The sequence below is a fragment of the Equus przewalskii genome, chromosome 15, assembly GCF_037783145.1.
Source record: "Equus przewalskii isolate Varuska chromosome 15, EquPr2, whole genome shotgun sequence".
Lineage (NCBI taxonomy): Eukaryota > Metazoa > Chordata > Mammalia > Perissodactyla > Equidae > Equus > Equus przewalskii.
The window spans coordinates 41,451,647-41,479,342 of NC_091845.1; the positions used below are offsets into that span (position 1 = coordinate 41,451,647).

The 27,696-nt window shown below is 58.4% G+C and overlaps 1 protein-coding gene and 1 long non-coding RNA gene across 8 annotated transcripts; one reads left to right on the top strand and one right to left on the bottom strand.

Annotated features, from left to right (window-relative positions):
- Positions 1–2,062: 2,062 nt before the first annotated feature.
- On the bottom strand, positions 2,063–27,677 carry PTH1R (parathyroid hormone 1 receptor). Of its 7 annotated transcripts, XM_070575590.1 has the most exons (17): positions 27,423–27,572; positions 25,156–25,212; positions 22,702–22,824; positions 20,110–20,177; positions 12,046–12,148; positions 9,866–9,991; positions 8,017–8,127; positions 7,788–7,906; positions 7,526–7,620; positions 7,151–7,346; positions 6,471–6,624; positions 4,824–4,884; positions 4,419–4,485; positions 4,044–4,138; positions 3,228–3,369; positions 3,090–3,131; positions 2,063–2,581 (listed from the first exon to the last, which is right to left on the bottom strand). In XM_070575590.1, the coding sequence occupies exons 4-17, from the start codon at positions 20,122–20,124 to the stop codon at positions 2,204–2,206; spliced, it is 1,704 nt and encodes a 567-aa protein (XP_070431691.1). In that variant the 5' UTR covers positions 20,125–20,177; positions 22,702–22,824; positions 25,156–25,212; positions 27,423–27,572; the 3' UTR covers positions 2,063–2,203. The 7 variants fall into 7 exon arrangements, with proteins under 7 accessions (XP_070431691.1, XP_070431688.1, XP_070431689.1 ...); XM_070575587.1 differs by lacking the exon at positions 20,110–20,177 and having other exon boundaries at positions 27,423–27,677; XM_070575588.1 differs by lacking the exons at positions 20,110–20,177; positions 25,156–25,212; positions 27,423–27,572 and adding an exon at positions 23,841–24,023.
- LOC139075953 (uncharacterized) lies at positions 24,288–27,596 on the top strand. The gene is made up of 2 exons (XR_011527012.1): positions 24,288–24,423; positions 24,677–27,596. It is a non-coding gene; the product is annotated as an uncharacterized lncRNA (long non-coding RNA).
- Positions 27,678–27,696: the final 19 nt, after the last annotated feature.

Below are 27,696 nucleotides of genomic sequence, written 5' to 3' on the forward strand. Positions count from 1 at the left end.
GGACATCCAGTCTGAGGGAAGAAATGGTGCTCAGTCTAAAGGGAGAGGCTTGACCCTGTCCTAGGTGCAAAAATCCTGAGGGAGGGAGGGCCGGCCTCATCAAGGTGTCCAATTGGATATGGAAGGCCTGGTTCTGCCTGGGGACACCAAACCTGAGAGGGGGTACTCAGCATGTCCTGGGGGCATTTAGTCCAAAGGGGAAACACAGCCCTATCTTGGGGGTCCATCTGAAGGGACGGGGGTAACAAGTCTGAGGTGGGAGACACAGCCCTGGCCTGGAGGGCACCCGGTCTGAGGGGTGAGTACAGCCCTGCCTGGGGGTTCCCAGTCTGAACATTTCAAGGTGAGTGCATCTCATGGACTCATTACTTCACGAGCCTCCTGATGGAGGAGTCTCAGCTGGAAGATGGGGCCCTGTGGCCCAGCCAGCTCGGGCCCTTAGTGACTCTGTCATGGGGTGGGCAGGATAAGTTATCCTGGAGCCTCAGTGGTCCAGAGGGCCCGTGGCTCTGAGTGCTGGAGAGGGGCATCAGACACCCCTGGGAAGGGGAGTGGGGGCTGTCCTACTTAGGTCTCCTTCCCCCAGTCAGTGCCTCATCCAGGGTCCTTCTTGACAGCAGCACCTCCCACTCCCATCATCTCCCCATCTGGCCACCTGCATCCCACAAGGCTACATCTCTCCTGACCCCTGTAATCTTCTCTGGCCTCTCTACACTGGAGCAAGAACTCTTCTGAATGTTGCTCAGACCTTGTTGCTCTCCCTCTAGAACTTCAGGTGGCTCCCAGCACTCACAGGAATTCCAGATGCTCAGCTTGGTTCAGTGGCCCTTCAAGTCCTGGCCTGTTCCTCTCTCACACCCTTCCAAGCAGGTCATACTACATTGAGTCCATGAGTGCACCAGGCCTTTGGACAGTTGTTTCCCCTGCCCGCCATCTGGAAGGGCAGGTGGGGCTGGGCCTGAGGCTGCTCAGCGTATGTCCAAGCCACCCACTGCCTAAGTGGTGGTCCTGGCCTCATGACCTCTCACCTAGCCCCCAATGAAGTAGGGGGCTGTTGGAGAGGGGGAACACTTCCCAGGTGCTGAGTCCATGGAGAAAAACAAGACAGTTTGAGCTGGAGATGAGGGGAAGGCAGGGCCAGGCAGGGGCACCAGCTTGTACATAGGCTTAGAGGCAGGACCATCTGCAGGTTTGGGCAAGCTCACTGTGGCTGGAGCATGGGGTAGGGATGCAGTCAGCTCGGTTTTCAGGTGTCAGGCCGAGGAGGGCCTGGGCTATTCTAGGGCCCAAGACTGCTGTGGGCAGGGGGCAAGTAAGGTGGTGGGTGGGTGTTGGGTAGGGATGCTTAGTGACCATCTTGGGTCCATATGAGTGGATGTTCTGAGTCTGGCAGACCCCCAACCTAGCCAGCCCTCTGGGCTCAGGCTCCTGGCTCCCCCACAGTTCCTGAGCCAGAGCCAAGACCCCAGCCTACCTTTCACTTGCTGGCCCTGGCACTCCCTCTGCACCGTCTGGTTGCTAGAGGCATATCAGAACCAGGGTGGGGACTGGGAGTCACATGTAGAGGGCTCTCTGAGTGGCCCAGCCTCCAAGGGGCACGGCATGGCCAGCAGACAGGCCTATAGCAGGGCCTCAGGCTTGGGGGCATGGCCAGGGACCCAAAGAATGTCCTGTCAGTCCTGAGTGACCAGTGACTGGGGGCCAGCAAGCGGAGAAGCTGGCCCAGAGGAGTCCGGGCCAAAGGCAGCCTGGGTCGCCCTTGGGGCATGGGTACACTTGTGGGGAGCAGCTGAGGTGGCATCTGTGGCAGGGAAAGGCTGGGGCCCAACTCCTGCATGGGTCCACTGGCTGGCTGTGTGACCCCTGCAGACTTGAGCCTCTCTAGGCCTAGACAGCAGCCTCTCCCAGGCCCTTTCTGCTGGACTGTGCCCCAACCCCAGGGACCAGCCCATGGTTCCTAGGCCTCCTCATGAGGTGGGACCCAAGAACCCTCCCATGGCTCCCAGCCCCCTCCCCTCCTGGAGTGAGTCCCCAGTTCAGACCACAGGAAGCCACACACTGCTTCCTTTTCCCTTTTCTTTTTTTTTTCCTCCTGTTTTGTCCTCCTGGCCCTAGCCCTGAGTGGGCAACCATCCAACCACCCATCTCTTGGTCCATCTGTCTGTCGCCCTTATGTCCATAGGTCCAACCCCCAGGTCCCTGGTCACATGACTGTCTCCCACTCCTCCTGCAGCAGGGTGGGTGGCCGCTCTGGCACGGAGGCCTCCTCGTCCAGCCCTGAGCAGGAACCATTGAGAAAGCCATTGTCCTTGGGAGTGGCCACAGCAGGTGGTGTGGTCTGGAGGGCTGGGGCCCCTGGCTTGGTATGGCTGGGCAGCTGGGGGTGGCCGTTGGTGGTAGCAGCGGGCAGCAAGCGGGGGCTGAGGGGCAGGCCAAGTCCCGTGCGGGGGCCTACATTGGTCACACTTGTGTGAGACACCATGGGACCGTAGCTGTAGCTGCTGCTCCCGCTGCGTGCCTTACGCTTGAAGTCCAGTGCCAGTGTCCAGCGGCTCCAGGATTTCTTGATCTCAGCCTGAACCTGGGATGGCAGTAGGAGGGTGGGTGTCAGGTGTGCCCCTAATCCCACTGCCACATGCCCCCCCAACCCCAGCAGTGCCCCCATCCCTGTTTCTACAACAGCACTGAATGGAAACAAGAGGCATGGGGTATTACTGGAAAATTCCAAGGTCCAGTAAAATCCCGTCTTCCTCAGAACATGGTGCCCGGCTGGAAGGTTTCTGACACACCCAGAATCTGCAAGGCTCAAGAATCTGCAAGGTGGCTGAGTCATTCAATCTGGGTTACAGAGAATTCAGCCTTGGGGTTGGGAAGACACTTGGCTATGCCAGAGGTTGAAGAGCCCAGAAATCCTAGCACATCTGAGCCTGAATCATCTGGAAAGATGTCTCTCTGCCTTCAGAATGTCCTCAGGGATGTTCTTGGAGGAACAAAGAAGAACCAGGTAGGAGAATGGAGGGACAGGACTTAGAGAACCCCTGGCACTTCTGTGTCCTCCCTGCCTCACTCCACTGCAGCCCACTGCTTACCTCGCCATTGCAGAAACAGTATATGATGGCGACAAAAAATCCCTGGGGAGAGAGGTGTATAGGTTAAGGCCCACAGCAGTGTCCCCTGCCCCTTCGACCCCTCCCACCCTCGGCCTGGCCTCGGCCAGGGCTGCGCACCTGGAAGGAGTTGAAGAGCATCTCGTAGTGCATCTGGACTTGCCAGAGCGTCCCTGAGACCTCGGTGTACGGCGTGGCCATGAAGACGATGTAGTGGACGCCAAAGAGCGGCATGAGCACCAGTGTGGATTTGAGCAGCTTCCTGGACCAGCAGGGCAGGTGGGTCAGGGCTGAGCCACTTCCTCTCAGCAGGCACTATGCCACCTCCACCTGCCAGCCCCAGGCTCCAGAAGCCACTAAGGGACCCGAGGCTCTTGCCACCAGCAGAGGACAATCCAGTTCACCTGGGACAGCACTTTGTCATCTCAGCAAAGTGTTAATAGGGCCCCTGGTTCTGAAGTGTCCTAGAGTGGACCATAAATTATATGTCACCCTGTCCCAGGGCTCTTTGCACCTGCTGGTCCCTCTGCTGGCACTCACTCTCTCATGGCCTTACCTCATTATCTGATACCCCACTCCTCAGGTTTCAGCTGAGCTACTGCCTTCTCAAGGCCACCCACTACCCACCTGTCCCTTATACTCCTTGCAACCAGTTCTTTGAGGAGAGATCTGGGTTTGTCCTGCTCTTGCAAATGCCAGCTCTAGTGCAGGGCCTGGCACCACGTGGCCCAGGTTGGCTTTGGGGTGCCCCAGGGGTCTCCAGAGGCCGGGCAAGATCCCGGCATGGCTGGGCAGGGCCAGCCAGGGAGTCAGGAGCTGGGTCCTTCCCTTGAGACAGGCTCATTCTTGGGGCCTCCATCTTTGCTTTTGTACATGGCACTGGGATTTGATGACCCCTAAACTCTGAGGAGCCTGGGCATGGCAGGCGTGGCTCACCGGTACTGCTGCCGCGTGTCACACCGGCCGGCATTGGTCTCCCGCAGCTTGGTGGCGAGCACCCGGACGATGTTGATGAAGAGGATGAAGTTGAGCTGGAGAGTGAGAGGGCTGCGTCTCAAGGCTGCGCTCTAGCAGAGGGTGAGGGCAAGGACTCTGGGACCCAGGCCTGCCCAGGCTCTGCTCTGCCACTGCATCTCCAGGTGGCTCCATGGGCCCTCAGTTTCCCCATCTGAACCATGATGGGGATCAGCTGCTTCTCAGGCCTTATGGCTCTGACCCTGGGGTCCAAGGAAGCCTCTATAGTCTGTCAGGGGCTGGTCCCTGGGCCTGTGGTCCACACCTCCACCCAGCCCTGTGGCCACCCCTGCTCACCACAATGGAGGCTAGGATGGGCACCTGGATGATCCACTTCTTGTTCCCGGAGCTCAGGTCCCAGCACCTGGGGGAGGTTGAGCCATCATTCCCCACCCCCTCCTGTCCCCACCCTGAGCCTGCCCACAGAGAGACCCCAGAGCTGCTCTGCTCTGACAGTAGCCACTGGGGACAAAGGACAGGGCAGTGTCTGGTGTGGCCAAGCCTGAGGCCTCTTTTGAAGTAGCCTCCTGTGACCCGGAGGGAGTACTTGGATCAAAGCTGGACTGAAAACTCCTGAAGCTGAGGCCACTCAGGGCCAGGGTACAGGAGGCCCCCTTATATGCTTCACAGAGGAAGAGGGTACCAGGGGTGTTCCTGGCCTGTGTCAGAGCCCCTGGCCCCCTTCTCCCCACCTGGACCTACCCAGTGTTGGCCAGGGTGGCTCTCACACTGACCCACACAGTCACGAAGATGGCAGGCAGACCTGTGGGCGCAGAGGGGGACAGCATGTAAGGGACTGTAGATGCTGTCCACGATGTCTCCCTCCTCAGCCCGCCTTGCTGGTCCCATTCCCCTCAACCCTGATGACCCCCAGCCTACCCCATCACTGTCCCTGACCCCCTCACCCTGGGCACGTGGGCTGCTTGGTGACAGAGCCATACTCTGGCACGTGCTGCCCCAACAGCCTCCCCTCAGGGCTCCAGCCCTCAGGACCCAGTTCCACCCTCTGCCCTCATCTTGGTTCTGCATCTCCTACATGGGCACACCGGTTGGGCACAGAGTGAAATAAGGTATCACTACCTCATCCATGCCCAGTCCATTCCCCCTCCACCACCGCCCCCTGAAGCATGCTGCTCTGAGCTGAGGTCTCTATCAGGAGGGGGCCTATTATAGCATTTTTCTGTCCCAGCATGCCCCCCACTCAGTTTGAAAGGTCCTAGCCCCCATGGATGAGGCTGGATGGTGTGAGGGTTGTCATCCCAGGCGGAATAAAGGGCCACAGGGGGACCTTGTTGTGCCCTGGCCTGAGCCAGCTCAGATAGCACATGGTAAATCTGAGTGAGCTTTGCCTCTAGAAGGGGAGCCCAGGTCCCCACCCTCCACCCCCTCACACTTCGTTCTAGGCCTGGTGCACCCTTAGGAGGGGCAGAGTATGACCTGGGTTTATGGTAAGAAAAAGAGCTATGACATTCCCATGCCACAAAGTTCTCTGTGCTCCCTGATCTGCATGTTTTCTGCCCACCATGACACCCTCTAGCCCTAGAGCCTGCGTCAGTTCCTGGACCAGGCCCAGGTCTCCTGCAACTCTGGGATTTGCCATGGGTGAGGTCAAGGTCAGAGTGTGTGCCCTGGAGCAGGGAGGCTGTGGCTCTCGATCTGAGGGCCTCTGGGTGCTGAGCACAGGAGGGCTCCCGCCACCCGGCCTACCCCTCTGCAGTCTGGCCAGTTGCCCCGGAGCCCAGCCAAGCTCTGGAGCTGCCAACAATAATGGACAATTATCGGTAACTCGATCCCAGAGCCCATGGGGGAGGAGTGCAGCGCCCCAGCAACCGCTCTGCAGGGGGGCTGCCGAAGCCCAGATGATACTAAGAGTGCGGGCCAGCGGCTCCGGGCCACGGACCCTGCGGGCAGGATGGCAGTGGCATGGACAGCTCCACGCAGTGAGGGGATTGGTGGGGAAACAGGGCTCAGGGTGGAGGGAGGATCACAGATCCCAACTCCTGCCCCAGGCTCACCTGTGACCCGAGATCCCACTCTGATCCTGAGCTGAATCTTGATCTGAGAGTGCCCCCTCCCTCTCCTGGTCTGAGCCTGAACCCCAGGTGAATCTGCCTCCAGGTGAGCCCCAACCTCAGGCTGGGCCAGCCCCAGGTGAACCTCTGGCCAAGCCCTGTTCTCTGAGCCTGGGATGGGTCAGAGTCACAGAAGGGTGGGCAGGTGGCCCACCTGCTGCCCCAGATCCAGGATGGGATATGCTGTGTGGACGCCTTACCCTCAGGGGTACCCTCTGACCCAGCCACCAATGGTCCCACCCTTGCCTGCACCTCACCGCCCTCCATGCCTGCATACCCCAGCCGAAGACCGTGAAGCCCCATAGGTACTTCTTCTCTGAGAAAAAGGCCATGAAGATGAGGCTGTGCAGGTACAGCCCCTCCACCAGAATCCAGTAGTAGTTAGTGGCCAGGAAGTAAAGGAAGAAGGTCACAGCCACCCGGCAGCCCACCTAGGATACCAGCTGGTATTAGCCAGAGGGCAGGGTCTGCATCTGGGGAAGTTGGGGCTGGGTGGGAGATGGGCAGGGAGGGGTGTGCTGGTGAGATAGGACAAATGATGCTAGTCAAGCCAGGGAGGAAGGGGCAGGCTCTGTTCAAGGCTTAAGGGTAGGGGCTGAGGGGGGTGTGTGTGGGGAATCTTGCCAGGGGCAAGAGGGCACTCACGACAGCGGCAGGGGACAAGGTGAAGAGGTGGGGTGGTTTGGGGTACTGGGCTGACACAGGAGTGTTGATGAAAGTGCCAGGATGGGAGGCACTCACAAAGCCCTTAGCAGAAGGGACTGGAAGCAGGGCTGAGGGGTAGGAGGGACAGTGAAGTGGGTGTGAACCGCCTGAAGCCAGTAGTAGCAAGAGACAGGCAGGGGTGAGGGCCAGGCTGGAGGTGTCGGGGCACAGCAGGGTGGGGCTCCTGCAAAGCCAGTGGTGGCAGGGGGCCCCAAAGCCTGGGGACGCCAGGGGGATGCGGGGGGCACTCACGTAGCCGGCAGCAGAGGCGGCAGGCGGCAGGGGTGCCTGAGCGATGGCGCGCAGCTCCTCCTCGGTGAGGCGTTCAGCCTCATCGAGCGTGGCGCCCGAGTAGAGCACCGCGTCCTTGACGAAGATGCTGACGGCGCGAAGCATGAAGGACAGGAACAGGTGCATATGGATGTAGTTGCGTGTGCAGTGCAGCCGCCTGTGGGGCGCACATCATCGTGGGTTGGGGTACGGGGACGCGCAGAGGGTGGGCAGGAAGCCGGGTTGTGCGCCGTAGGTAGGGACCCCCGGCAGGGCTAGGGGTGCAGCGAAGGCTTAAGGGAGGAACCATACCTCGGTCCCGCCCAGGCCCCGCCCACCTCGGCCCGCCCCGCCTACCTAAAGTAGGCCAGGATGAGCACAGCCACGGTGAGGGAAGCCAGCGACACGGAGTAGCCCACGGTGTAGATCATGCCCAGGCGGTCAAACACCTCCTGTGCAGGTGGGAGACACCGTCAGATTCCTGGAACTCGGGCGGAGCATCAGGTTAAGGGTCAGAGGCCAGGTTAAGGTTGCTGGAGGAGTCAGGACTAGGTGGGTGTCACTAAAGGGGTGGGGTGACCTTATGGGGTGGTCAGGTAGGAGAGGGGAAGTCTCGCACCCGTTCACGAGTCTCATTGGTCAGGAACTTAACACACTCGCTGTAGTTGGCCCATGTCCGGTTGTGCCCCGGCACCAACTCCCAGCTGCCATTGCGGTCACAGCGTCGGTAGGCATGACCTGCAGGGCCGTGGGAGGGTCAGGGCAGGCAGAGAAATCCGGAGCCACTGAAGCCCTGAGCTTGAGTCCTGGTACCCCAGTGATCCACCCCCTACTCCAGCCTGCCTTACCTTTGTGATTGAAGTCATAAATGTAGTCGGGACAGGGCACAGCCACCACCTCACCTGGTGCCCCCAGCGGCCAGCACAGGATGTGGTCCCACTCGGGCAGGCAGGGGCGCCCTGTGCCCACAGAGACAGACAGACAAGGTAGGGGACACCAGTCAAGTCCATGGTTAGTGTCCCAGAGGGATGAACACACCTGTGGTAGTTGACTCCCTCAGGACAAGTGTGCCCCAGGACTGGAGAACTCAGGCCTGGAGCATTCTGGAGAGAAGGTTTTTGAGCTCTTACTCCCTACTGTGCCCTGCACCCACCTGGCCTCACAGAATTCACTATAGCTCGTGTATGCAGGTACTGGCACTGGCCCTATTTTCCAGATTCGCTGGCAGAGGCCAAGAGAGGCGAGTGACTTGCTGAGGTCATGCAGCCCAGGGCCCAGTGCTCGGCCTTGAGCCAGGCCTCTTTCTTTTTTCTCTGCTGTTGCTCCCATCTTCCAGGTGTCCCTGGAGAAGGGCAAGTTCCCAGGCTAACTCTCCCTCTGAGAGTGGAGCTCCCTCTGAGCTGAGAATGGCTCCCTACGTGACCCTTGCTCAGGGACCATGGACAGGAGGCAGGAAGTCTGGTTTCCAGTGCCAGCTGGACTCCCTGGAAGCTGCCGACCTCATGCAGGTGTCCGCCCTCTTTGCACTTCAGTTTCTTCCCTGCAAACTTGGGGTTAACCATATCAGCCTGCGCTTCCACCGCCATCCAAGGCCTGCCCGAAGCACCTGCTGTGCGCCTCCCTCAGCTGCTCACTCGTGGAGAGGGACGCAATCCCCCACATCTAAGTGCTAACTGTGGGATTCAAGGCAAGGTGACACATCCCACTTCAGGGCCCCAGCCTCACAGCAGAAATACTAAGTGACCTTGAAGGGTCCCCAGCCTCTGAATCTTCTCTGTTCTACCCCCCAGCTCCCTTCTTTCCGCCTGCAGGGCTCCAACCACAGGGCTCTCCAGCCACCCTGGAAGGCTGCCTTGACGGCTGGACCCACCCCAGCCTGGTGAAAGACTCTCTGTCCTGGGCACCATATTCCCAGCCCCGCCTGGCCAGGCCCACAATTCCCTCTGGTCCCTGGAGAGCCACAGGGTGACCACAGCCTCCCAGATGTGGCCCATCTGAAATCTGCTGCCCACCCAGCCGGTTCAAACCGGCCCTGTGGCTGCAGCCTGGGCTCTGTGTTTGTCTCTCCTCACCTCCCTGAGGGACAACGCAGCCCCGCATTTCCCTCCCTCTCTTCTCTTCTTCCCTCCTTGTCCCACTGTCTCTGGCCCCACCCCTCCTCGGCCACTCTCCTCTCCTGCTCTGCCTCTGTGGCCCACCTCACTCTGCGTCTTGGTGCACCTCCTCTGACACACTGAATCCCAGACCCTCAGTTTGTGCCTCCTGGTCCTCTCTATCTCTCCCTGCCTCTCTTTATCTCTGGGTCTCTCCCAGCTGCTCCCTGTCTCTGTGAATCTCTCTCCACGTGCCTCTGTCTGTCTCTGTGTATCTCCCCTCTGTGTATGCCCTTTGTCTCCGGGGTTCACTGCCACCTCTCTCCATGAGATGGGCTGTAGCCCTAGGTCCACCCCGGGGGGTGCGGGGCAAGTTCTCTGCCCACATCTCCCCAAGCCTGAGCCCATCCAGCTTGCCTGCCCCCTTCAAATGCTGCCCCCTCGGCTCTGTCTCCTCCCAGCTCCTCTTTCTTGGGCAGGAGGCCACAGCCTCTTCCTTTCCACAAGAGCTGAGGAGCATGAGCTCACTGATGGGGACAGAGCAGTGGGATGGGTGGGGCCAAGCCCGTCTCAGATGGATGCATGGAAGTACAGACAGACGTACCTCGGTGCCTGGGGTCCTCTTTGTCCTCCTCAGACTCAGGGTAGAGCTTCCCAGATGGCTTCTCTTTCCTGGGCTTCCCTGATGTGGATGCGGACGCCCATCCCTTGTCTGATTCCATTATGTTGGCTGGAAAAATCAAGGTAGTTATGGCTGTCACCTGTGCTTGGGCAGGAGACCCAGGGCACCCTCCTACCCCTGACCCCCCTTTGTACAATTAGGGTTGTCCCTGCCCTGCTAACACCCAGGCGGCTGGGAGAGCTGAGATCACAAGTGAGGAAGTGCATTATAAATTGTAAAGTGCTTGCCAGGTGCAGAAGTAATCAGAGGAGGTGGACACTGCCAACAAGGGGTTTCAAATGAACACCATGCGGTGTGGGGCCAACTAGTGGATGGAGCATTAATGTGGGTAAGACATGGGTAGAGGTGGTATCCTCAGACACGGGAGTTGGAGCTAGAGTCCACACAGGAGGCGAAGGCCCCACCAGGGGGCGCATGGCAAAAGTAGACAGTAGTGGTGATATCAAGGGAGGTTAAACAGTGAAAATGAAGCCGAGCCAGAGTGCTGTGCAGCTCAAGAAGCGGGTGGTGTGGAAGACAAGAGCAAGAGTGTGCAGTTGTCAAGGGTGGACAGACAAATCTACCTACCCTGTCCCCTGCCCTAGGATGCTTGAGTAAGGGGTGCACAGCTTCCACAAGGGACCCTGGAGGCCCTCCATCTGAGATGGGGCCTGGCCTTTCTCTCCATTGGAGAGATGCTTGAGGTCTCTCTTCCTTCCTGAAAAGGCTTCCTCATTATCTGACTTGCATCCCTTCAGCTACAGCCCAAGCCAGGGCCTCCTGGCCCTCCCTTGACGGGGTTTGTGGCAACAGTGGGAAGCTGAGTGCAGACACTCCAGGATGGAATGCCTGTGTCCATTTTCTTGCCTGCAGCCTTGGGCATCAGTAGGGTGGGGGTAGCAGGATGGGGTGGAGCAGGAAGAGAGGGGCTCCATCATGAACAGAGAGGGGGTAGGGGATGCCTCCAGGCTTCCACAACCAGGAAGAGGGATGGATTCAGGACCCAGAGTGAGGGGGGGGCCCCTGACCCTCTAGACCCTGATGTGACTGGGGCAGGGGACCAGGGAGCCATTAATGGGGCCAGTGTGGGTGGGGCTTTGATTGCAGAGACCATGTGAGTCCCTGTGAGTGTAAGCAAAGTCCATGTGCTACAGAGTGTGGGTCTCTGTATGTGCTTATGTCCTGGGTGTGCATCAGCATCCTCCCCCAGGAGTCTAAGGGCCAGCCCAGGGGAGGAAGCTTGTTGGGCAGTCATTCAGAGCCTGGGCCTCTTCCAGGTTGAGATAAATCAGACACACATCAGAGGCCTGGATGGGGGCTAATGAGGCCCTATCTCTGCTTCCAGGAAATAGACTCAAGGAAGAGACCAGCCTGAGATGGGAGTAGGAACTGTGGAGTCAGGTGCACAACTGCACACTCTTGCTCTTGTCTTCCACACCACCTGCTTCTTGACTTACACAGTGCAGCTCTGGCTCAGCTTCATTTTCACTGTTTAACACTCCCAACTTCACAGTGGCAGAGGGTCCTATGGAGATGCTGTGCTGGTGGGCGGAAGCCCTCTCTACCCCAGGCCACGCCCCCTCTCCCAGACAGTGGCCATGGCTGACAGAGTCACAGATACCCATCCCTATCCCTCTATCCTCCTCCCATCTAGCCCCACGGACCTTCGATTCTCCCGACCCTGGACACCTCTGCCTTGCCCTCTGCCCAGGTGGCCTCCTTCAAAGACCTACTCATCCCTCTGGCTCTGCCTTGGATCACTGCTCTGCAGGAAGCTGTCCCAGCCCGCCCCATTGGGGTCTGGCACTCTAGTCAGTGCTCCTGATCCTGGCATGTCTCACTGGATCTAAGCTGGTTGGGGGTGATTCTGACTTTATACTGCCTTACCCCCACACTGGGAGGGGAAACTCAGCACATCTCTGAGCCTGCTGACTTTGATCTTGCCTGACCCACCCCACTTTTGGTCCTCACTTTGGCCTGGCCCGCCTTTACCCGGCCTCACCCTCCCCTAGTGCCACTTGGTTCTGCATCCTGGGCTCACACCTTTGTCTGACCCCTCCTTCTCCTGACCTTGCCCCCAGATCCTCCTCCTTTGGCCCCGCCCCATCCAGCTCTATCCCCACCTGGCTTCTGCTGGACTTCTTTGAGCCGCTTCTCACATTGGGCCTGGGCTCGGTGTAGCAGGAAGATCTGCTCCTCTTTGGTCATGACGTCATCTGCATCCACCTACCAAGCCAAAGGTCAGACCACATACTGGACTTCCCAGAGCAACAGCAGGTCCCACAACCATCCCAACCTCCCTAAGGGATTTCCCCCTTTCCAAAGGCCCTGACTCTACAATGTGGGAAATCTGCCTTATGTAGCTCCCATTTTACAGATGGGAAGCTGTCACTCCAAGGGGTAGGGCCTGTCCTACCAAAGGGAAGAGACGGGGAGGGGGGGCTGTCCCCTGCCTGCCCGCTAGTAACCCCATAGGCTGTAGCCACTGATATTCCCTGTCCAGTCTGTTCCCCAAGGGTACATGGGAAAGGGATGGAATGTCCCAGGATGGATCCTCAGAGGATCCTGGCTGTCTGCTAGGGACCTGGGTGGGGAGGGGGGTGGATAAGGAGTGGTGAACTCTGGGGAAACAAATTGGGCCTGGATTCCTTCAAGTCCTAGTGCCCTGGGGGACCTTGGGAGACACCAATTTCCATGCTGGCCCTCTCCCCAGGCAATGCTTTCCCCAGTGAATGGTGAGTGCCTCAGCCCCTCCCACCCTTGTGGTCCCAAGAGAGGGAGGATGGAGGAATTGCTGGCAAGTGGTCTGGGTTGGGCGGGCACTTCTGTGCAGGCTGTGGGTGGGAGCCACCCACATCCCACTGCTTATCTGGAAGCTCCCTCCATTCAAGCAGACCATGTGCTCTGATGATGTGGACAGGGCTTTGCTCCTGCTGTTCCCTCTGCCTGGAACGTCCTTCCTTCCAACCTGCACACCCTGGACATTGGCTGGCATTATTTTAAGGGGACAGGAACATCATGGGGATGAGGGTGGGGTCTCACCTGAGCCTCTTTTCCCCTGACTTAGGACTGGAAGAGAGTCAGAGGATAAGGGCAGCATCCTGCCCTGGGGACAGCTCAGTGTGCCCTAGCCCAGCCACCCCCATGAATGGGACCCACAAGAGGTTAGTGCATCCTCTCAGACCCCCTCGCCCCCGGGGTCAGGGCCGCATCCCCTCAGACCCAGGACAGTGACATGCTCCTTGAGACCCCTCAGACCCAGGGCAGGGCTGTGACTGCTCTGACTTCACAAGGCAGATCCTGGTCCCCTTAGCGCCTCAACAGGCAGAGCTGCATCCCCTCTGACATGCCCTGGCAGGGCGGGAGAACCAGGAGGAGGCAGGGAAGGAAGGAGGCGGGTCCAAGGGGCGGGCACCAGCGGGTGGGGGCGGGCTGGCCAACCGGGCGAGTCAGGGAGCCTGGCTGCAGGGAGAAGTTAATTGACCGCGTCTCTTGGTGGCAGCAGCAAGGGCTTCCAGGGCCAAGGAGTCTCCAGTTGGCTCGGCCGGACTTGGGTTCTGCTGGTTTCACTTAGCGGAGGCGAGTGCGCGTCTTTGCGCGTGCGCGTGTGAGTGGCGGCGCATCCCCGCGCACTCACTGTCAGGCCGGTGTGTGCACTTGTGTGTGCCCCTGTCTCTGTGCGTTCTCACGTGGGGGTTGTCCAGCATGCACGTTTGGGATGTGAGCCTGAGGTTATCTGTGAACGTGCACGTGTACATGTGTTTCTGGTCAAAGGTCTGCGAGTGTATGATGCGGTTGCTCCTTAACATGTCTGTCTGAGTGTCCATGCTTCTGCGTGTCTCTGCAGTCTGAGTTGGACCCTGAGATCTCAGCTGGACCCAACACCCATGGGCCTCCAGAAAGGGACAGAGCAGATTCCCATGTGCTGGCTGCTACCCGCCCCCCCCCCCCCCCCCCCACAGCTCCTCTATTCTGGCCTGCTTCCTCAGCTATGGCTGAGCAGGCTGGGGCTGCAGTGGCCACAAGGGGGATGGGGCTTGAGGGAGGACAGCTAGGGCCTGCCCTAATGGGGGGGGGGGGGCGCTCCTGAAGTACTCTTTGTGCCTCCGGCACTGGGGATCCAGGCTGCTGAGGGGTCTGACCCCTGCGTAGCTGCCCTGCCCACCCCACCCCCATTACAGCACCCCTTCACTACCATTTCCACTGTTGCAACTAGTACCTCCCTCAATAACCGGCACCAACAACCATCATCAATTGACCAGCACCACCAACACAACCATCACCACCACCACCATCACCACCACTACCCCCATCACCACCACCACCAATATTATCAGCAGCAGGAGCAGCAGCACCATTCCCACTATGAGCACTAACTACTGTTACCATCAGTATAACCACAGTTATCACCATCAGCGTCATCGCAACTGGGAGAACATCATGACCATCATCACCACCAGTGCTATTTCCACCAGCACCATTACCGCCAAAGGCAACATTAAGACCATCACTGCCATCACCAATGTTGCCACCAACCCCATAACCACTGTCAGTACCACCTTTGCCATCGTCTTATCCTTGTCCCATTCCCATGTCCCCTTCCCCACCACCCCTTCTCCTTCTGCCCACCGCCATCTTTCTCAACACAGATAATGTACCATATTTTGTCCAGCTGATGGAAAGCTCCTGAATGACTGACTGAGGCTTCCACCAGCCCTCTCTATAGACAGACTAACCCACGTATGTGACTGAGGGTCACAGCTGATGGCCTAGATGAAAGGCAGGCAGTCATGGGTTGAAAACAGCCTGTGTGGCAGACAGACAGGTGTGCTAGCTGGGTGATGACCAGGAACTGACCAACTCTCTCACAGGCCCAAAGCATCTGCTCAGCCTCCACCGACTACTGTTGGCTTCACCCTCTCCATGGCCCAGAGGGGGCATACTCTCCTTTCTGGAGTCTCGTTTCCATGGTGGGTCTGGGAATGCCCAGGAGAGGGGAAGGTACGTGTTTCCAGCACCCCATGGCCCCCACACTCCTTCATTCATCCTCAGGGACAGAGGCCCCATCTCTGGCCTCTCTGAACTGTAGGACCCATTTCTCTGTCACCCAATCAGGGCTGAAGTGCCATTGCAGCAAGAGGAATTCAGGCCAGAGTGAAGGAAGCACTTTCCCAATGAGAGGAGGACAGCTCCACGCCAGTGCATTGCCACTTGCCCTAGAGTGCAGCTCCCCTGGCTGGAATGTTCACCCCCGCTCCAGCTGCACCCTCTCCTCATCCGAGGAGATTCTGCCACCAGCACTGGAGCTTGAATCCCACCTCCACCACTGACGGGCTTTGTGTCTTTGGGAAAGCTGCTTAACCTTTGTGCCTCAGTTTCCCACCTGTAAAATCAGGATAATGATAGGGCTGTTGTGAGGATTAAATGAGGTACTGCATGAAAAGCCCGGGCAGGAGTGGTTGCTATTATTGCTACTGTTAGCAGCAGCACCAAGTCATGGCTCCCCATGCTGACTATGGGGCCCCCTGCAGCCAGGTGCCGTGGGTGCCCCCAGACTGGGGACCGAAAGTGGCAGGGGGAAATTGTCTGGGTAGATGACTGAGTCCAGGGGGCTGCAGGGAGGGGCGGATGGGAGGTGGGACACCAGGGAGGATTTGGAACAGGGAATACAGGACTTCCTGCAGGGTGAGGTATGGCTGGCAAGCTTTTGGGGTAGAAGGACATCCTAATAACTCCCTGCATTTCTGGATCTGCCCTGGACCCACACGAAGATTCAAGGTCACTGCCATGCCCCGCCAAGCTTGGGCTTGAGGGACAAGAGGGCCCCTCCTCTGCCTCTGCTCTGAAGAGGCTTTCTCTCCTGGGGGTGCCTAGGAAAACGCTGACAGCTCTTGTTCTCCTCCTTGCCTGGCGACTTCGTCTGCTGCTCCCTCCCCCGACCCGACCAGCCCCTCTCCCCCTGCAGAGTTTGGATCTTCTTAGCCCAGCTCCTGGTGCAGGGGACTCAGACTTGCATCATTTTAGATCCAGAGAGTCTGCAGATCTTGGGTCTCAGGGGTGAGGACTGAGGGACCTGGGGCTGGGTCACAGCCTGGGGTCAGTTAGTCCACACCCACCTCTAATGGGGCCACCAGATCCTGGCTGCAGGTGCCCCAAATCCCCCCCACATCCCTCTTATGGTCTTGGGTTGGGGCTGAGTTTCCCTAACCTAACCATTGTAGGGCTCGACTTCAGTGTCCCCCCGTGTAGCACACTTTCCCCATGTTCAACCCCCCAACACGGAACCTTCCTGTGTGCACATGTGTGCATGATGTGCAGCTCATGAACATGCAGGGGATGCGCTGATGACCTGACCTTAACCCGGAGCTGGGGGAACAGGGAGAGAGGCAGTCTGGGAGCACTGAGCGGGTGTTTGTGGCACTCCAGGCAGGGTGCAGGTTGGGGCTAGAAGCCAGTATGTTATTTACAAACATAGAAGCTGCTGTCCCAGGGAGAGAGTAGTGTGTGGTCAAGAGGCCCGGATGCATTTCTCATTTCCTGAGTTCAGAAGCCCAGAGGAGGATAAAAGCCATCTGCTCACTGCCCCTCCCGCTGGGGAGGGGTGGGGGAGGGGCAGGGCAAGCAGCTCCGTGTAACTCAGCTCCCAGGGAGACCCCTGAGGATGGTGTTGGAGTTGGGGATGGCAGTGATGGTGGCAGGGGGGGTGGAGGTGAAGACAGTGAGGTGGCAATGTCAAGGCTGGTGATGGTAATGGAGGCGTGATGGTGACACTGGTGATGGAGAGAGCCAGTTCCATGCCACTGACCAAATGAGGGCCACTCCTCTCCATTCCTCTCCTAACTGCCAAATTCCACACATTTGCTGTCTGTGATCCCAGACATCCCTAAATTCTCCTCCTCCAGGCAAAACAAAGGAGGAAATACAAGGGATCCTTCTTCAGCTGCTGACACCTCTGCCTCTGGGAAAGGGGCTTCTTCCAATGGTGTTAGCCCCCGATGCCCTCTTGGGTCATCTCATCCCTCCCTCTATCGGGGTTCAGCCTAGTCTCCTTGGGGGAAGGTGGCTGTTGGCTTCTTGTTTCCCTCTAGAGAAAGCAAATCTGCCTGGGTCATCCCTGGACCTCTCTGCCTGTTGACACTAGCCATTGCCCCTGGAGCTACTAACCACACCTCTTTTACCTTCCACCACATCCCATCCTACAGACAGGGACACTGAGGCTAAGAGTCACAGTGAGAAAGAAGAGGGCCAGGACTGGAGCTAAGGTCTGCTTGACGTGAAGCAGAAACCCTGGAGGAAAGGAAAGAAAGGACGAAGGACCCAGCCACACGGACCCCTAGTGCCAGCCTCAATACCAGCTTTCCACAGGGTCCTTCTGGGTTATATCTTTCTCTGAGTCAAGGAAGCCCCTCTTTGCAGAGCACCTAAGGCAGCCTCCAAAGAGGTAATTCGGGGGGGAGGTAGACGTGGAGGTGATCAGATGGTGATGGTGTTGGTGATGGCAGCTTGTGCTCAGCTCTAACTGGGCAGAAGACAGTTGTGCCCTGGTTATTAGAAGCAAGGAGAGTTTGTGCCTCCAGAAAAGCCATAACGAGAAAACCTTGACTGACAGGAGACCCCTTCGTGACCTCCTGGCCTTCCTGCACCTCCTCTCCAGGTTCCACTACTGGGACCTGTGCTGGCACCCCTCAATGTCTCCCATGCCAACTGGCTAGGAACTGCTCCCCACCCCTTGCTGCCCTCCGTTGTCCGGCTGGTCCTAGCAGGCTGGGACGGGCTCCTTGCCGGGGACACTCCTGCCCCGCCACCACTGACAAGTGCTGACTTTTCCTCCCCCTCGCCAGGCCTTCCTGAACAGGCTGCCTGTGTTCAGGGCTGGGAGGGGCTGGGGGGAGGCACTGTGACGCCTCTCATCCTGGCCAGCGTGGACGCCTTGGGGGCAGGCGGTGGGATGGAGCCTGGGATGGCGGAATTGGCTGCTAGGACCCCGTGGATCTTCACAAGCAGCCTCTACCTGGGCTGGGGGACCAAGGCCCAGAAAGAGAGGATGGCCTAACCTAACCATAGCCGGGTCAGCAGAATAGGATCCCCCCAGGTCTCACCTCTGCACAAGGCTGGTCCCAGAGCTGGCACTCTTAAGGGTCTGGAGGTTCTGATGTCTCTGCGAATCTGAGAAAAACTTTGCCCCTCTCCCTGTCACACTATATTTTGCAGACAATTTCAGGAGTCTGCAAAACCCTCATCCCACCATTTCTTTTTCCTGGGGACTCTCTGCGAACAAGCTGCCTTCCTGACATGGTGGCTGGACCAGGGAGTGTCCCCAGAAGGCCCATAACAGGAATCTGGGGGAGGCCGCTTGACGCCTCATTAAAACATTCCGAAGAAAACCCAAGTTCCCGGGAGGGCTTGGCCCCCTCCTGCTGCTCTGTCCACAGACAGTTCCCAGAGCTGGGGGAGGGGGGGTTTAAAGGCAGGTGATATAAAAAGCTTCAACAAATCAATACGAAAAAGACAAATAACCCATAGAAAGATGGGTAATGGCTTTGAGCAAGCTCTTAGAAGATGGACAATAAACCAACATAAAGTCCAAAAGCTCACTGGTAATTGGCAAATTAAAATGACAAGAGACACCATTTTTCACCTATCAGAGTGGCAAAGGTGAAGAAAATCCTTATCCTAGCCTATGAGACAGAGGGCGTGGGAAGATGCCCTCTGGGTCACTCCTGGTGGTATGAGTCTAAACCAGCACCGGCTTTTTAGAGGGCAGTTAGGCCGTGTCTATTAAAGTAAAAAATGTGTATGTTCTCAGACCCAGCAATGACAGAATCTAGAAATATCCTACACGGGGACAGGAGAGGGCATTTCAAGGAGCGTCCCTGCCACCATCTGGACACACACACACACACACACACACACACACACACACACACACGAAAGTTATGCAGAAACGATCTAAATATACATTCCTAGGGACTGCCTAATGAATTCCAGATTCTAGAATACTATGCTGCATTAAAAAAAGATAGATTTATACTTACTGACCATAAGATCTCCAAGACACACCTTTAAGCAGAAAAATGCACATTGCAGAGCCCTATCTACAAACTGATAACATTTATTTAAAAACAAACAGAAAACACAACAAAACTATCTACTTTATATGTACACACGAAGTACCTTTTGAAAACAGAGAAAAATGTCCGGGAGGACATCTCCCACCCAGACTGTTAAAAATGATTTTCCCTAGACGGGAGAAGGAGCTTGGGAGTAATCAAGGATGAATTCTGTTTAATCTGTACTATTTGGCTCATTTATAAGAAAGTACATATTCAAGTATTAGTTATGAAATTAAAAATAAGAAAATAGGGGCCAGCCCGGTGATGCAGCGGTTAAGTTTGCATGTTCTGCTTCGGCAGCCCAGGGTTCGCTGGTTTGGATCCCGGGTTCGGACATGGCACCGCCTGGCACGCCATGCTGTGGTAGGTGTCCCACGTATAAAGTAGAGGAAGATGGGCATGGATGTGAGCTCAGGGCCAGTCTTCCTCAGCAAAAAGAGGAGGATTGGCGGCAAACGTTAGCTCAAGGCCAATCTTCTTCAAAAATAAATTAATAAATAAATAAAAATTAAATAACAGAAGGATTTTATTTTTAAAAAAGGAAGGAAAGAAAGAAAGAAAGAAAGAAAAGGAAGAAAAAGAAAACCCAGCGTGGGACACAGGGCTCTTCTGCCAGCATGAGCCCTCACCCTGCTTTGGAGGAAGAAGCTCAGTGCAAGAGTCTGAAGACCTGGGTTCAAATCCCGCCTCTGCCACAGACTCACTGTGTGAACCTCAGGGCTCTTTCCCATAAAATGGGTGAACGCATGGAGTGAGAAACCATTTGTGACAGTGTCTAGCTCAGAATCTGGGGACAGTCACTGCTCAATACATGTTGGTTCCTCCCTGTCTTTAAAAGTGAGCCTCGTGGCTGAACTGCTCCTGGAGCAGGCTGCAAGGGTCTCCAACATTCTCACCCACCACAGTCTCTCCTGAGTCGGACCCCAAGGTCACATCTCGACATTCAAGGTCTGCCTCCTACACTGACCTTCACCCTTTCCCACTGCAGTCTCTCCTTCACATGTGTGCATGCTCAGGGTGTCCTTAGGATGAGGCATCCCCAACGATAAGACCACCCCTTGGCCCCCTACTCACAATCTGTGGGTCCATCCCTTTCTCCAAACTTCACTCCACCTGATCCCCAGCCTCACAGTTACTCTTCCCTGTAAGGCACAAGATGGACCGGCTGAGTCTGGCCACAGCCAGTGTCCTTCCAATGGGATGATTTTTGGTCCCCCAACCGTGAGGTCCCTGGAGATGTGAGCCTGGTCCTGGGGTGGCTGGGCAAACAGCATACAGTTTTGGTGACAGAGGCAATCAGCTGAGTTTGGTGGGCTTGGTGGGCACCAGTGCACATGTGGGTGGGAGCGGCAGCCCCTGCATTCAGAAGAGGCAGCTGGCAGGCTGTCAGTCTCTCCCTGGCTCCAGCTGAGCCCAGGGGGCCTGCATGGTATCAGGTGACCCTATCCTCTAGCCCTGAAGCCAGGGAGGCTCCAGTGCACTCCGAAGTGTCCAGCCACAGGTCCTCAACAAGGTCCCAGAAGAGACTCAACCCTGGCATCCCTCCTCCTGCCCTGCCCTCAGCCTTAGGCCAGGGCTAAGCCAGGCAAATTCTCCCCACGTGCCTTAGCTTCCCCAGAAATCAGTATGGGGCTCTGGGACCCGTAACCCCCCACCACACACACACACACACACACACACAGAGGCACACAGCTTAGCATTTGGTTGGCATGCAATAAATAATGGTCATGTTGGTTGTGTGATTTACGTTAGTTAAAAAACGGGGACAATAACAGAACCTTTCTCAGAAGGTTGTTATAAAGATTAAAATAGTTAATATTGTAAAATGCTTAGAACAATGTCTGGAAAGTGGCACTACAGAAGCATTTATTAAATAAAAATAAGAAAACAATAGACCTGGGTGCACGTGTGCTCACAAATGCACACATACATGCACACACAACTATGCTTCTGCAAGTCATGTGCAGACCCACAGTTTCAGACACACGAACTCACGTGGACTCCGACACTCACCCTCACACAGACCCAGAGAATGCCATGCCAGAGCCCCCGAGAGCCCTGGGCACAGATGTTACTCTCAGGGCACCCATACCCATCACCCTGTCTACGCCTCCACAGTCACATGCACACGTATGTGCACACAGACCCGCTGGCTGGCTCTGCACAGTGGCTGTGCTCACACACCCCAGAAGGGGCCCTGGGAAAGGTGAGCCTGGCCCCAGGGGAGGGTGGGGAAATGGCTCTGGGCCGTAGCATTTACCACTGTTTGGACCATCTCTGAAACTCGGTTTCTCCATCTACAAGCTCTTGTAAGGGGCAATGTCTCTGGCTTTCAGGAGCCAGAGTCCTAAGGGGATGGGTACCAGCGGGTGGGGTGTGCTGAGACCCACAGAGGAAAGGAGAGTCTCAGATCAGGGGATTCTTAGGCAAAAGTTTCTTTCTTGCTGTCTTTTTACAGATAGGGAAACTGAGGTGTGGAGAAGAACCACCCAAGGCTATGCAGGTATTAGGCAGAGGTGGAAGAATCCCATAGCTCCCGCCTTCCCACTTTTGGCTCTGCCTAGGTAGGGAGCTGGTCAGGAGAAGGAGGGTACCTGCTTGTCTTTCTTTCTAGAAGGCAGATGCCCCCACCTGGGAGGAGTGGGGTAGGGGGGGTGGCAGCAGAGGTCTTGAAGTCAGACACACAGGCAGACAGCCTCCTCAGCTATGGGCTGGTCCCCTGGGATAGGGCTGCTGTGGGATCTGACTGACTCCCCAGGAAATGGACCCCAGACCCTGGCCCAGGATGAGGAGGGTGCTGCCCCTCCGTGTCTCCAGCTCTTGAGCTTTCCCAGTCTCTCCCTATTTTTCTTTGCTCTTCTTGGTCTGTCTATGCTTCCCGCTCTGGGGAGCTCTCATCTCTACCCGTCTTTGTCTCTGTCTCTCTCTTCCTGCTCTCTAGCCTTATCTCCCATTCTGTCTCCTTCTCCCTTTGGTTCCCTCTTGGCTTCTGCTCTCAGGAGGGTACAGATGGGAGTCCCGCCACCTTCCCAGAGTTCCCTGACTCACAGTCCCCCTCCAGTGTGTTTCTCCTATAGGAGTGTTCTGCAAAGTTAAACCTCCATCCCTCCTCCGTGCCACACCACACTCGCCTCCCTGGGCAAACAGCTTCCACTCTGGGTAAAGCTGGGCATGAGTGCATGTGTGTGTGCATGCATGCGATCATGAGAGCTGGAGGGGGTCCCTAAATCCTAGCCCCCACCTGGGTGGTTCAGAACTCAGACTCACAGCCGTGTGTTCCAGATTGCAAACAAAACTTGCAGAAAACACAGGCCCCCACAAAAAGTCTGTGGGACCTTACATCAAGGCCAAACCCCAGTATTTCGGTGGATCACACTGTCATCTTCCAGGAAGACACAACCAGAGCAGGGGTGCTCATAAAAGCAAAAGCTAGATTTCCAGACCTGAGACCCCAAACCCAGGCTTCGGAAATAGGGAGACCTTAGGAGTCTGGAACCCAGAATCCAGACATCCCAGAGGTAGCAGGCATCGAGGATCCCGGGTGAGGGGGGACCCCCACCCAAAGTTCAAATTACTGGGGGAACCCATGACTCTGGACCCTGGACCCACCCCAGGGACCCCAGAGCAAGACCGCAGCCTGTCCTGGAGTGCCGGCGGGGAACTTACCAGCGCATATGCGGAGCTGAGCACGGGGCAGCAGAGCAGGAGCGCCAGGCCGGGCGCGATCCGGGCGGCCCCCATCGCCACTGCCTAGGGCCCCGACCCTCGGGCCAGCCACCGCCGCCGGCCCTGGTGTTGGTGGTGGGGTACAGAGCTGCGTCAGGCCCGGCTGCCCCGCCCACGCCCGGGCCTAGGGGACCCCGGCGGCCCGGCGGCCCGAGGCCCCGGGGCCCGGCGCGGGGCCCATGCGCCGAGGGCGAGAGAGCGAGCGAGCGCAAAGGAGAGAGGGAGGGAGGAAGGGAGGCAGCCGGGGGCCGGCCGGGCGGCGGGCGGGCGCCGAGCGCTGCGGAGCTGCCCGTCTGCCTCGGAGCGGAGAAATCACATCCATATGGCCGGGCCCCCCGCCCCCGGCCCGCCCCCCGCGCTCCCCCCCCCCCCCCCGCGCCGCCTTTCCTTTCTTTTTTTTTTTTCTTTTGGGGAATTGGGAGCTGTGGCTTCGCCCCACGCCCAGTGGGGGAGGGGTCGGGGGAGGGGTTGGGGTCGCGGTCTGCGGGGGGCGAACGGGCTGTTATTTTTAGCTCCGCGGCTAACGCAAGTAGGGGGGCGGGGCGGGGCTGGGGGCGCGTTTTCAGCCGCTCGCGGTGTGCAGCTTGGGGACGCGATCCCAACTTTGCAACGACACTGAGCCATTCGGTGATCGAGCCGCCAGCTCCCTGCCCCTCGGCCCGCTCAGATCCCCATCCCGTCGGCGGCCGCCTCCAGTACCCCCTCCCCATCTTCGGCCGGAACCCCGCCTGCGCCCGCGCCGCTGGAGCGCGCCTGCGGCCGGGACGCTCTGTCCGTCGGCCTGTCTGTCAGTCCGTCTCTAGCTCCCCCGGCCTTGGCCTCCGTTCTTCCAGCAGCCCCGAGCTCCGTTTCGGTCACTCCCTCGCTCCCTCCCTCCCCTCCTCCTTCTTCTCTACGAAAACATTTGCAAGTTTCCAAAAAAGCCACGGAGCCGAGCGGCGCGGGGCTGGCGACTCCACCGGGCTCCGAGGAGGCGCCGCCGACTGACATCGAGACAGACCAGCCCGCCCGCCCGGTCAGGTCACCCCCACCCACCTCTGGCCCCCTCCCCTTGGCGCCAGCCCCCAACCCCGACTTACTCCGAGCGCGCCGCCGCGGCCCCCGCCTAGCCATGGATGTCGGGGACACCCCGACAGCCTCCCCAGGACAGCGCCCCGTCCGCGGCCCCGGGGGTACTTCATGGAGCTCTCGGGATCCCCCCCTGGCCGGCCTGGCCTCCAGCGCCCCCCGCCCGGCCGCCGCTCGGAGCCGCCGCCCGCGGAGCGCGTCCCTCGCCTCGGCGTCTGCGCTCCCCCTCCCCCCCGCGCCCGGGCGCCGCTTCCCTCCCCCGCGCCCACTCCGGGCCTCTCCCGCCCCCGCCTCCCCTCCGTCGCCTTCGACAAGGGTGTGTGGAGCGGCCGAGCGGACGGAGCCCGGTGCCCCCTGCCCCGGGACATTTTCTCTAGAGGCCGCGGCCCGGGGTCGCACAGCGGCGGGATGTGAGTGTGGAGGGAACGGGGCCCGGGAAGCTCTGACATCGGGGCTCGGGAACGTGGGCCCGGACGCTGCCGCCGCTTGATTCTCTTCTCCGGGAAGGCACAGACGTTATTTTTTCTGATCGTCCGGCCCAGGCTGGTGAACAGGGGCCCTCAGCCGCGAAGAAGCAGGCCCTCTTCACGGGAGGTACCCCGCGCCCCGGCCGCGGCGCTGCTCGTTCGCCCCCGGGACTCCCGCTCGAGCTGGACCGGGGTCCCCGGGGAGGCTGCTCGGCCGCCCGCCCGGAGCTTGGCTCCGCCGCGGCCCTCCCGCCCCGCCCCGCCCTCTCCTGGACCCCCAGGCTCGGGAACCTCCCGAGTGGGTCGGCCCGCTGAGCCGGAGACCCGCCCCCGCCCTTGCTGGTGTCTCCGGCCTCACGTCCCTTTCTCTCCCTCCCCAGCCTCTCCCCGGGTCCAGGTCTCTCCGAGTCCCGACCCATCCAGACGCCGGCCTCGCCTCTCCAGCTCCGCCCCTGACTCCACCTCGGGCGCCTCGAGGCCGCAAGACCCGGAGCTCAGCCCGGACCCCCGCCATGGGGCTCCGCCTCCCTCTCCCACCCCCTCACACCCCCAAAGGCTCTTGGCCGGCTCTGGTCCACTCGGGACCGTCAATTCTGGGGAAGGGCGGGAGGAGTCTTTTGGGGCAGGGGCTGGACAGGGGCGGGACTTACTTGGGCCGGGGAGGGACCACTGGAGTGCTAAGAGGAGGGGGCCTCAGACCCCAAGCCTACTGCCTCTCAGTACCAGGCGGCGAAGCTGAGGTGCAGGTTGGGCCTGGGGATTTCTGGAGCGGAGGGCTTTAAGGAGGAAGCTAATGTGACTGTCAGGGCCCTGGGAAACATCGTCGGGGCTGAATGGCAGCCCCTGCTCACCCGCTTACCAATAGTGTATCCTGGGCAGGACGACTCTCCCGCTGTCTGGGTCTCAGTTTCCTCATCTGCAAAATGGGGAGTTGAACAACTGATTCACAGGACACTTTTCATTGTTTTGGTGCATCTGAGGGTGGGTGTGCAGACCCATATGGGCTCTGAGGCTCCCCAGACTCAGCTTGTAGAAATAAGCTCCCCCAAACCCCCAAACCTGTTCTTCATCTCTGGTATGGCCCCTCCCCTCAATGTGAATGGGTCCCCAAGCCCAAGCCCTGAGGCCACTGGAATCCAGCTGTAGCCAACCCTCCTGGCAGCCCACCTCTCTCCAGGCTCAAACCCACCCGTTTCCCAGACTGAACCCACAGCTGTTTTTTCCATACATTTCTATGGCCATACCCTCCTTTGTGCCCCATTACGCTCAAGTTTCTTGTCCTGGTGTTTAAGGAATGTGTCGTTTAAGGCAGTTTCCTCCAAAGATAACTATCTCCAGGAGTACTGTCTATGAGACACCTGGCCTTCTCCCCATGTTCACTCCCCTGCCTGGCTTTGTAGTATTCTCTCCCAGGATTGCGCTCCTCTGCCTGATGTAGAGGGCTTCCCTCCCTCCTTGTGCCCCCATTTGCTCCATTACGCGGGCGGGCGGCTGGGATTTGGGGTCTGCCCCCTATCGTGTGTGGGCTCTTTGGGAACGGGAACAGAGGCCCAAATGACCAGAGTGGGCACCTAAAGAACACAAGTGGTTCTTCAGTGTTATATTTTGATGATCTCATCTTTATGTCTGTTCTAAGTGGTTCTCTTCTAAGTTTTATGGTTTGATGACTACTGACCAGTGCCCTACCTCAGTGATAGCAAAAGAACATTCACGGAGGGGTTGGGGGAACTGAGGGGCTCATGGAGGGAGTCCTCCTCAGATTTGACACCAGGAAGCTTGAGATTGGGAAGCAAACAATATTTGTACTTAGGAGGACCAGGGAGGGCTGTGAATAGGGCTGCAGAGAGGGATCTGATGGGTTCCGGGCCCCTAAGGGTGTTCCCTAGTCATAACTCATGTGCCTCACCCCAGAGTCCCCTGCTGGACATTCCTCCACTGCAGGTAGGGCCCCTGATCCCCTAACTCACCCCCAGGCCTCTGGTTAAAGTGCCACCATGGGGGTGGGGGTGTCACACATTAACTGGTAGCACCCCTATGCCTGGCAAAGGCAGCCTGCCCTTTTTGACAGGGCCCCAGGGTCAGTTTCTGGTCAGTTTCAGGTCAGTTTCAATGGAGTTTGGAAAGGCCTGGTTGGGGGTGGAGAGTGGGAATGAGTCCCTGTGAGGACGCCCCTCTCTGATCCCTAGGCTGGGGCCTAGGAGGAGGAGCCAAGCGGTCACTGGAGCTCAGAACTGGAGCAGCGGCCCTAGGCTGACAGGCCTCTGCTACCACCACCGCCAAGGGGAGTAGGGCTCTGGCCAAGGTACACAGCCCCTGGGGCCAGGGTGGGCACCAGACTCAAACAGGAAAGACAGCGGCTCAGCTCTCTGAGCTCTACAGCCTGGCCTCACTCCCTCAGAAAACCCCTTGCCACAACCTGGGGGCTCTCTGGGAAAACTGCCCGCAGACCCCCAACACTTCATCTCCCAACCTTAGCCCCAAAGTCAGCCCGAATCCCAATCTCAACCCTGATCTCAGACTGCCCTTTACCCCCAGGCTGAGTCCTTATCCCATTCTGACCTCTAACCCCTGGCTGAACCCTGACCCCGGGCTGATCCTCCACCAAGCCTCAATCCCAGACTTCTCTCAGGTTCCAGGCCACTCTGGAAGCTTTTCAAGGCAAGGGGCTGGTAGGGGAGGGGATGGCCAGGCCGTAAGTGAACCGAGGTGCCACTTTTACAGCCATTTCGGCTGCTCATAAACACCCCCCACCCGGATGAGTCACTGGAGGCTCCCACAGCAGCTGGCCGCTGGGCAGCCCCCTCCCCTTGCAGCAGGAAGCCTGGCTTTCTTGCTTCTCAGGAAGATGAAGGGAGGGACACCAGGGGCACAGGGGACCGGGAGGCTCTGCCCCAGGTGAGGAGCTCTCCTGGGGTGGCTGGGGGTGTGGGCTTCCTGTCCTTTCTGATCACATGGTCACAGGCCCCCTGCTGCGGTAATGGCAGATCCACAGACATCTCCATGCAGAGGTGCCTTGTCTGCCCCACGGCACTGCACAGGTACACACACACTAACCCACTGGGGTGCCACACAGCCTTGCCCTCCCAGCTGTGCTCAGATCCCAGGGCTCCCCTAGACCCCACTCACCTGGAGCTCACAAGGCCTTCCAAGTAGGGCCTGTGGCTGCAGAGTAGACTCAGGTTGGCCATGGGGAGGCCATGGGATAGTCCTGAGCAGCTTCTGTGGTTCAGGCCTAAGCAAAGATGTTTCTGTCCGGGACAGGAAAAGGCCTGAGTCAGAGCTTTCACTTAAAAAGAAAAATTAATTATTTTTTACCAAGCCCTGCACCAGCCTAGGACTTTGTCCCAGCCCCCTGGTCAGGGAGCAGAGGCAGGTCGAAGCACACCAGTGTTCAGGTGCC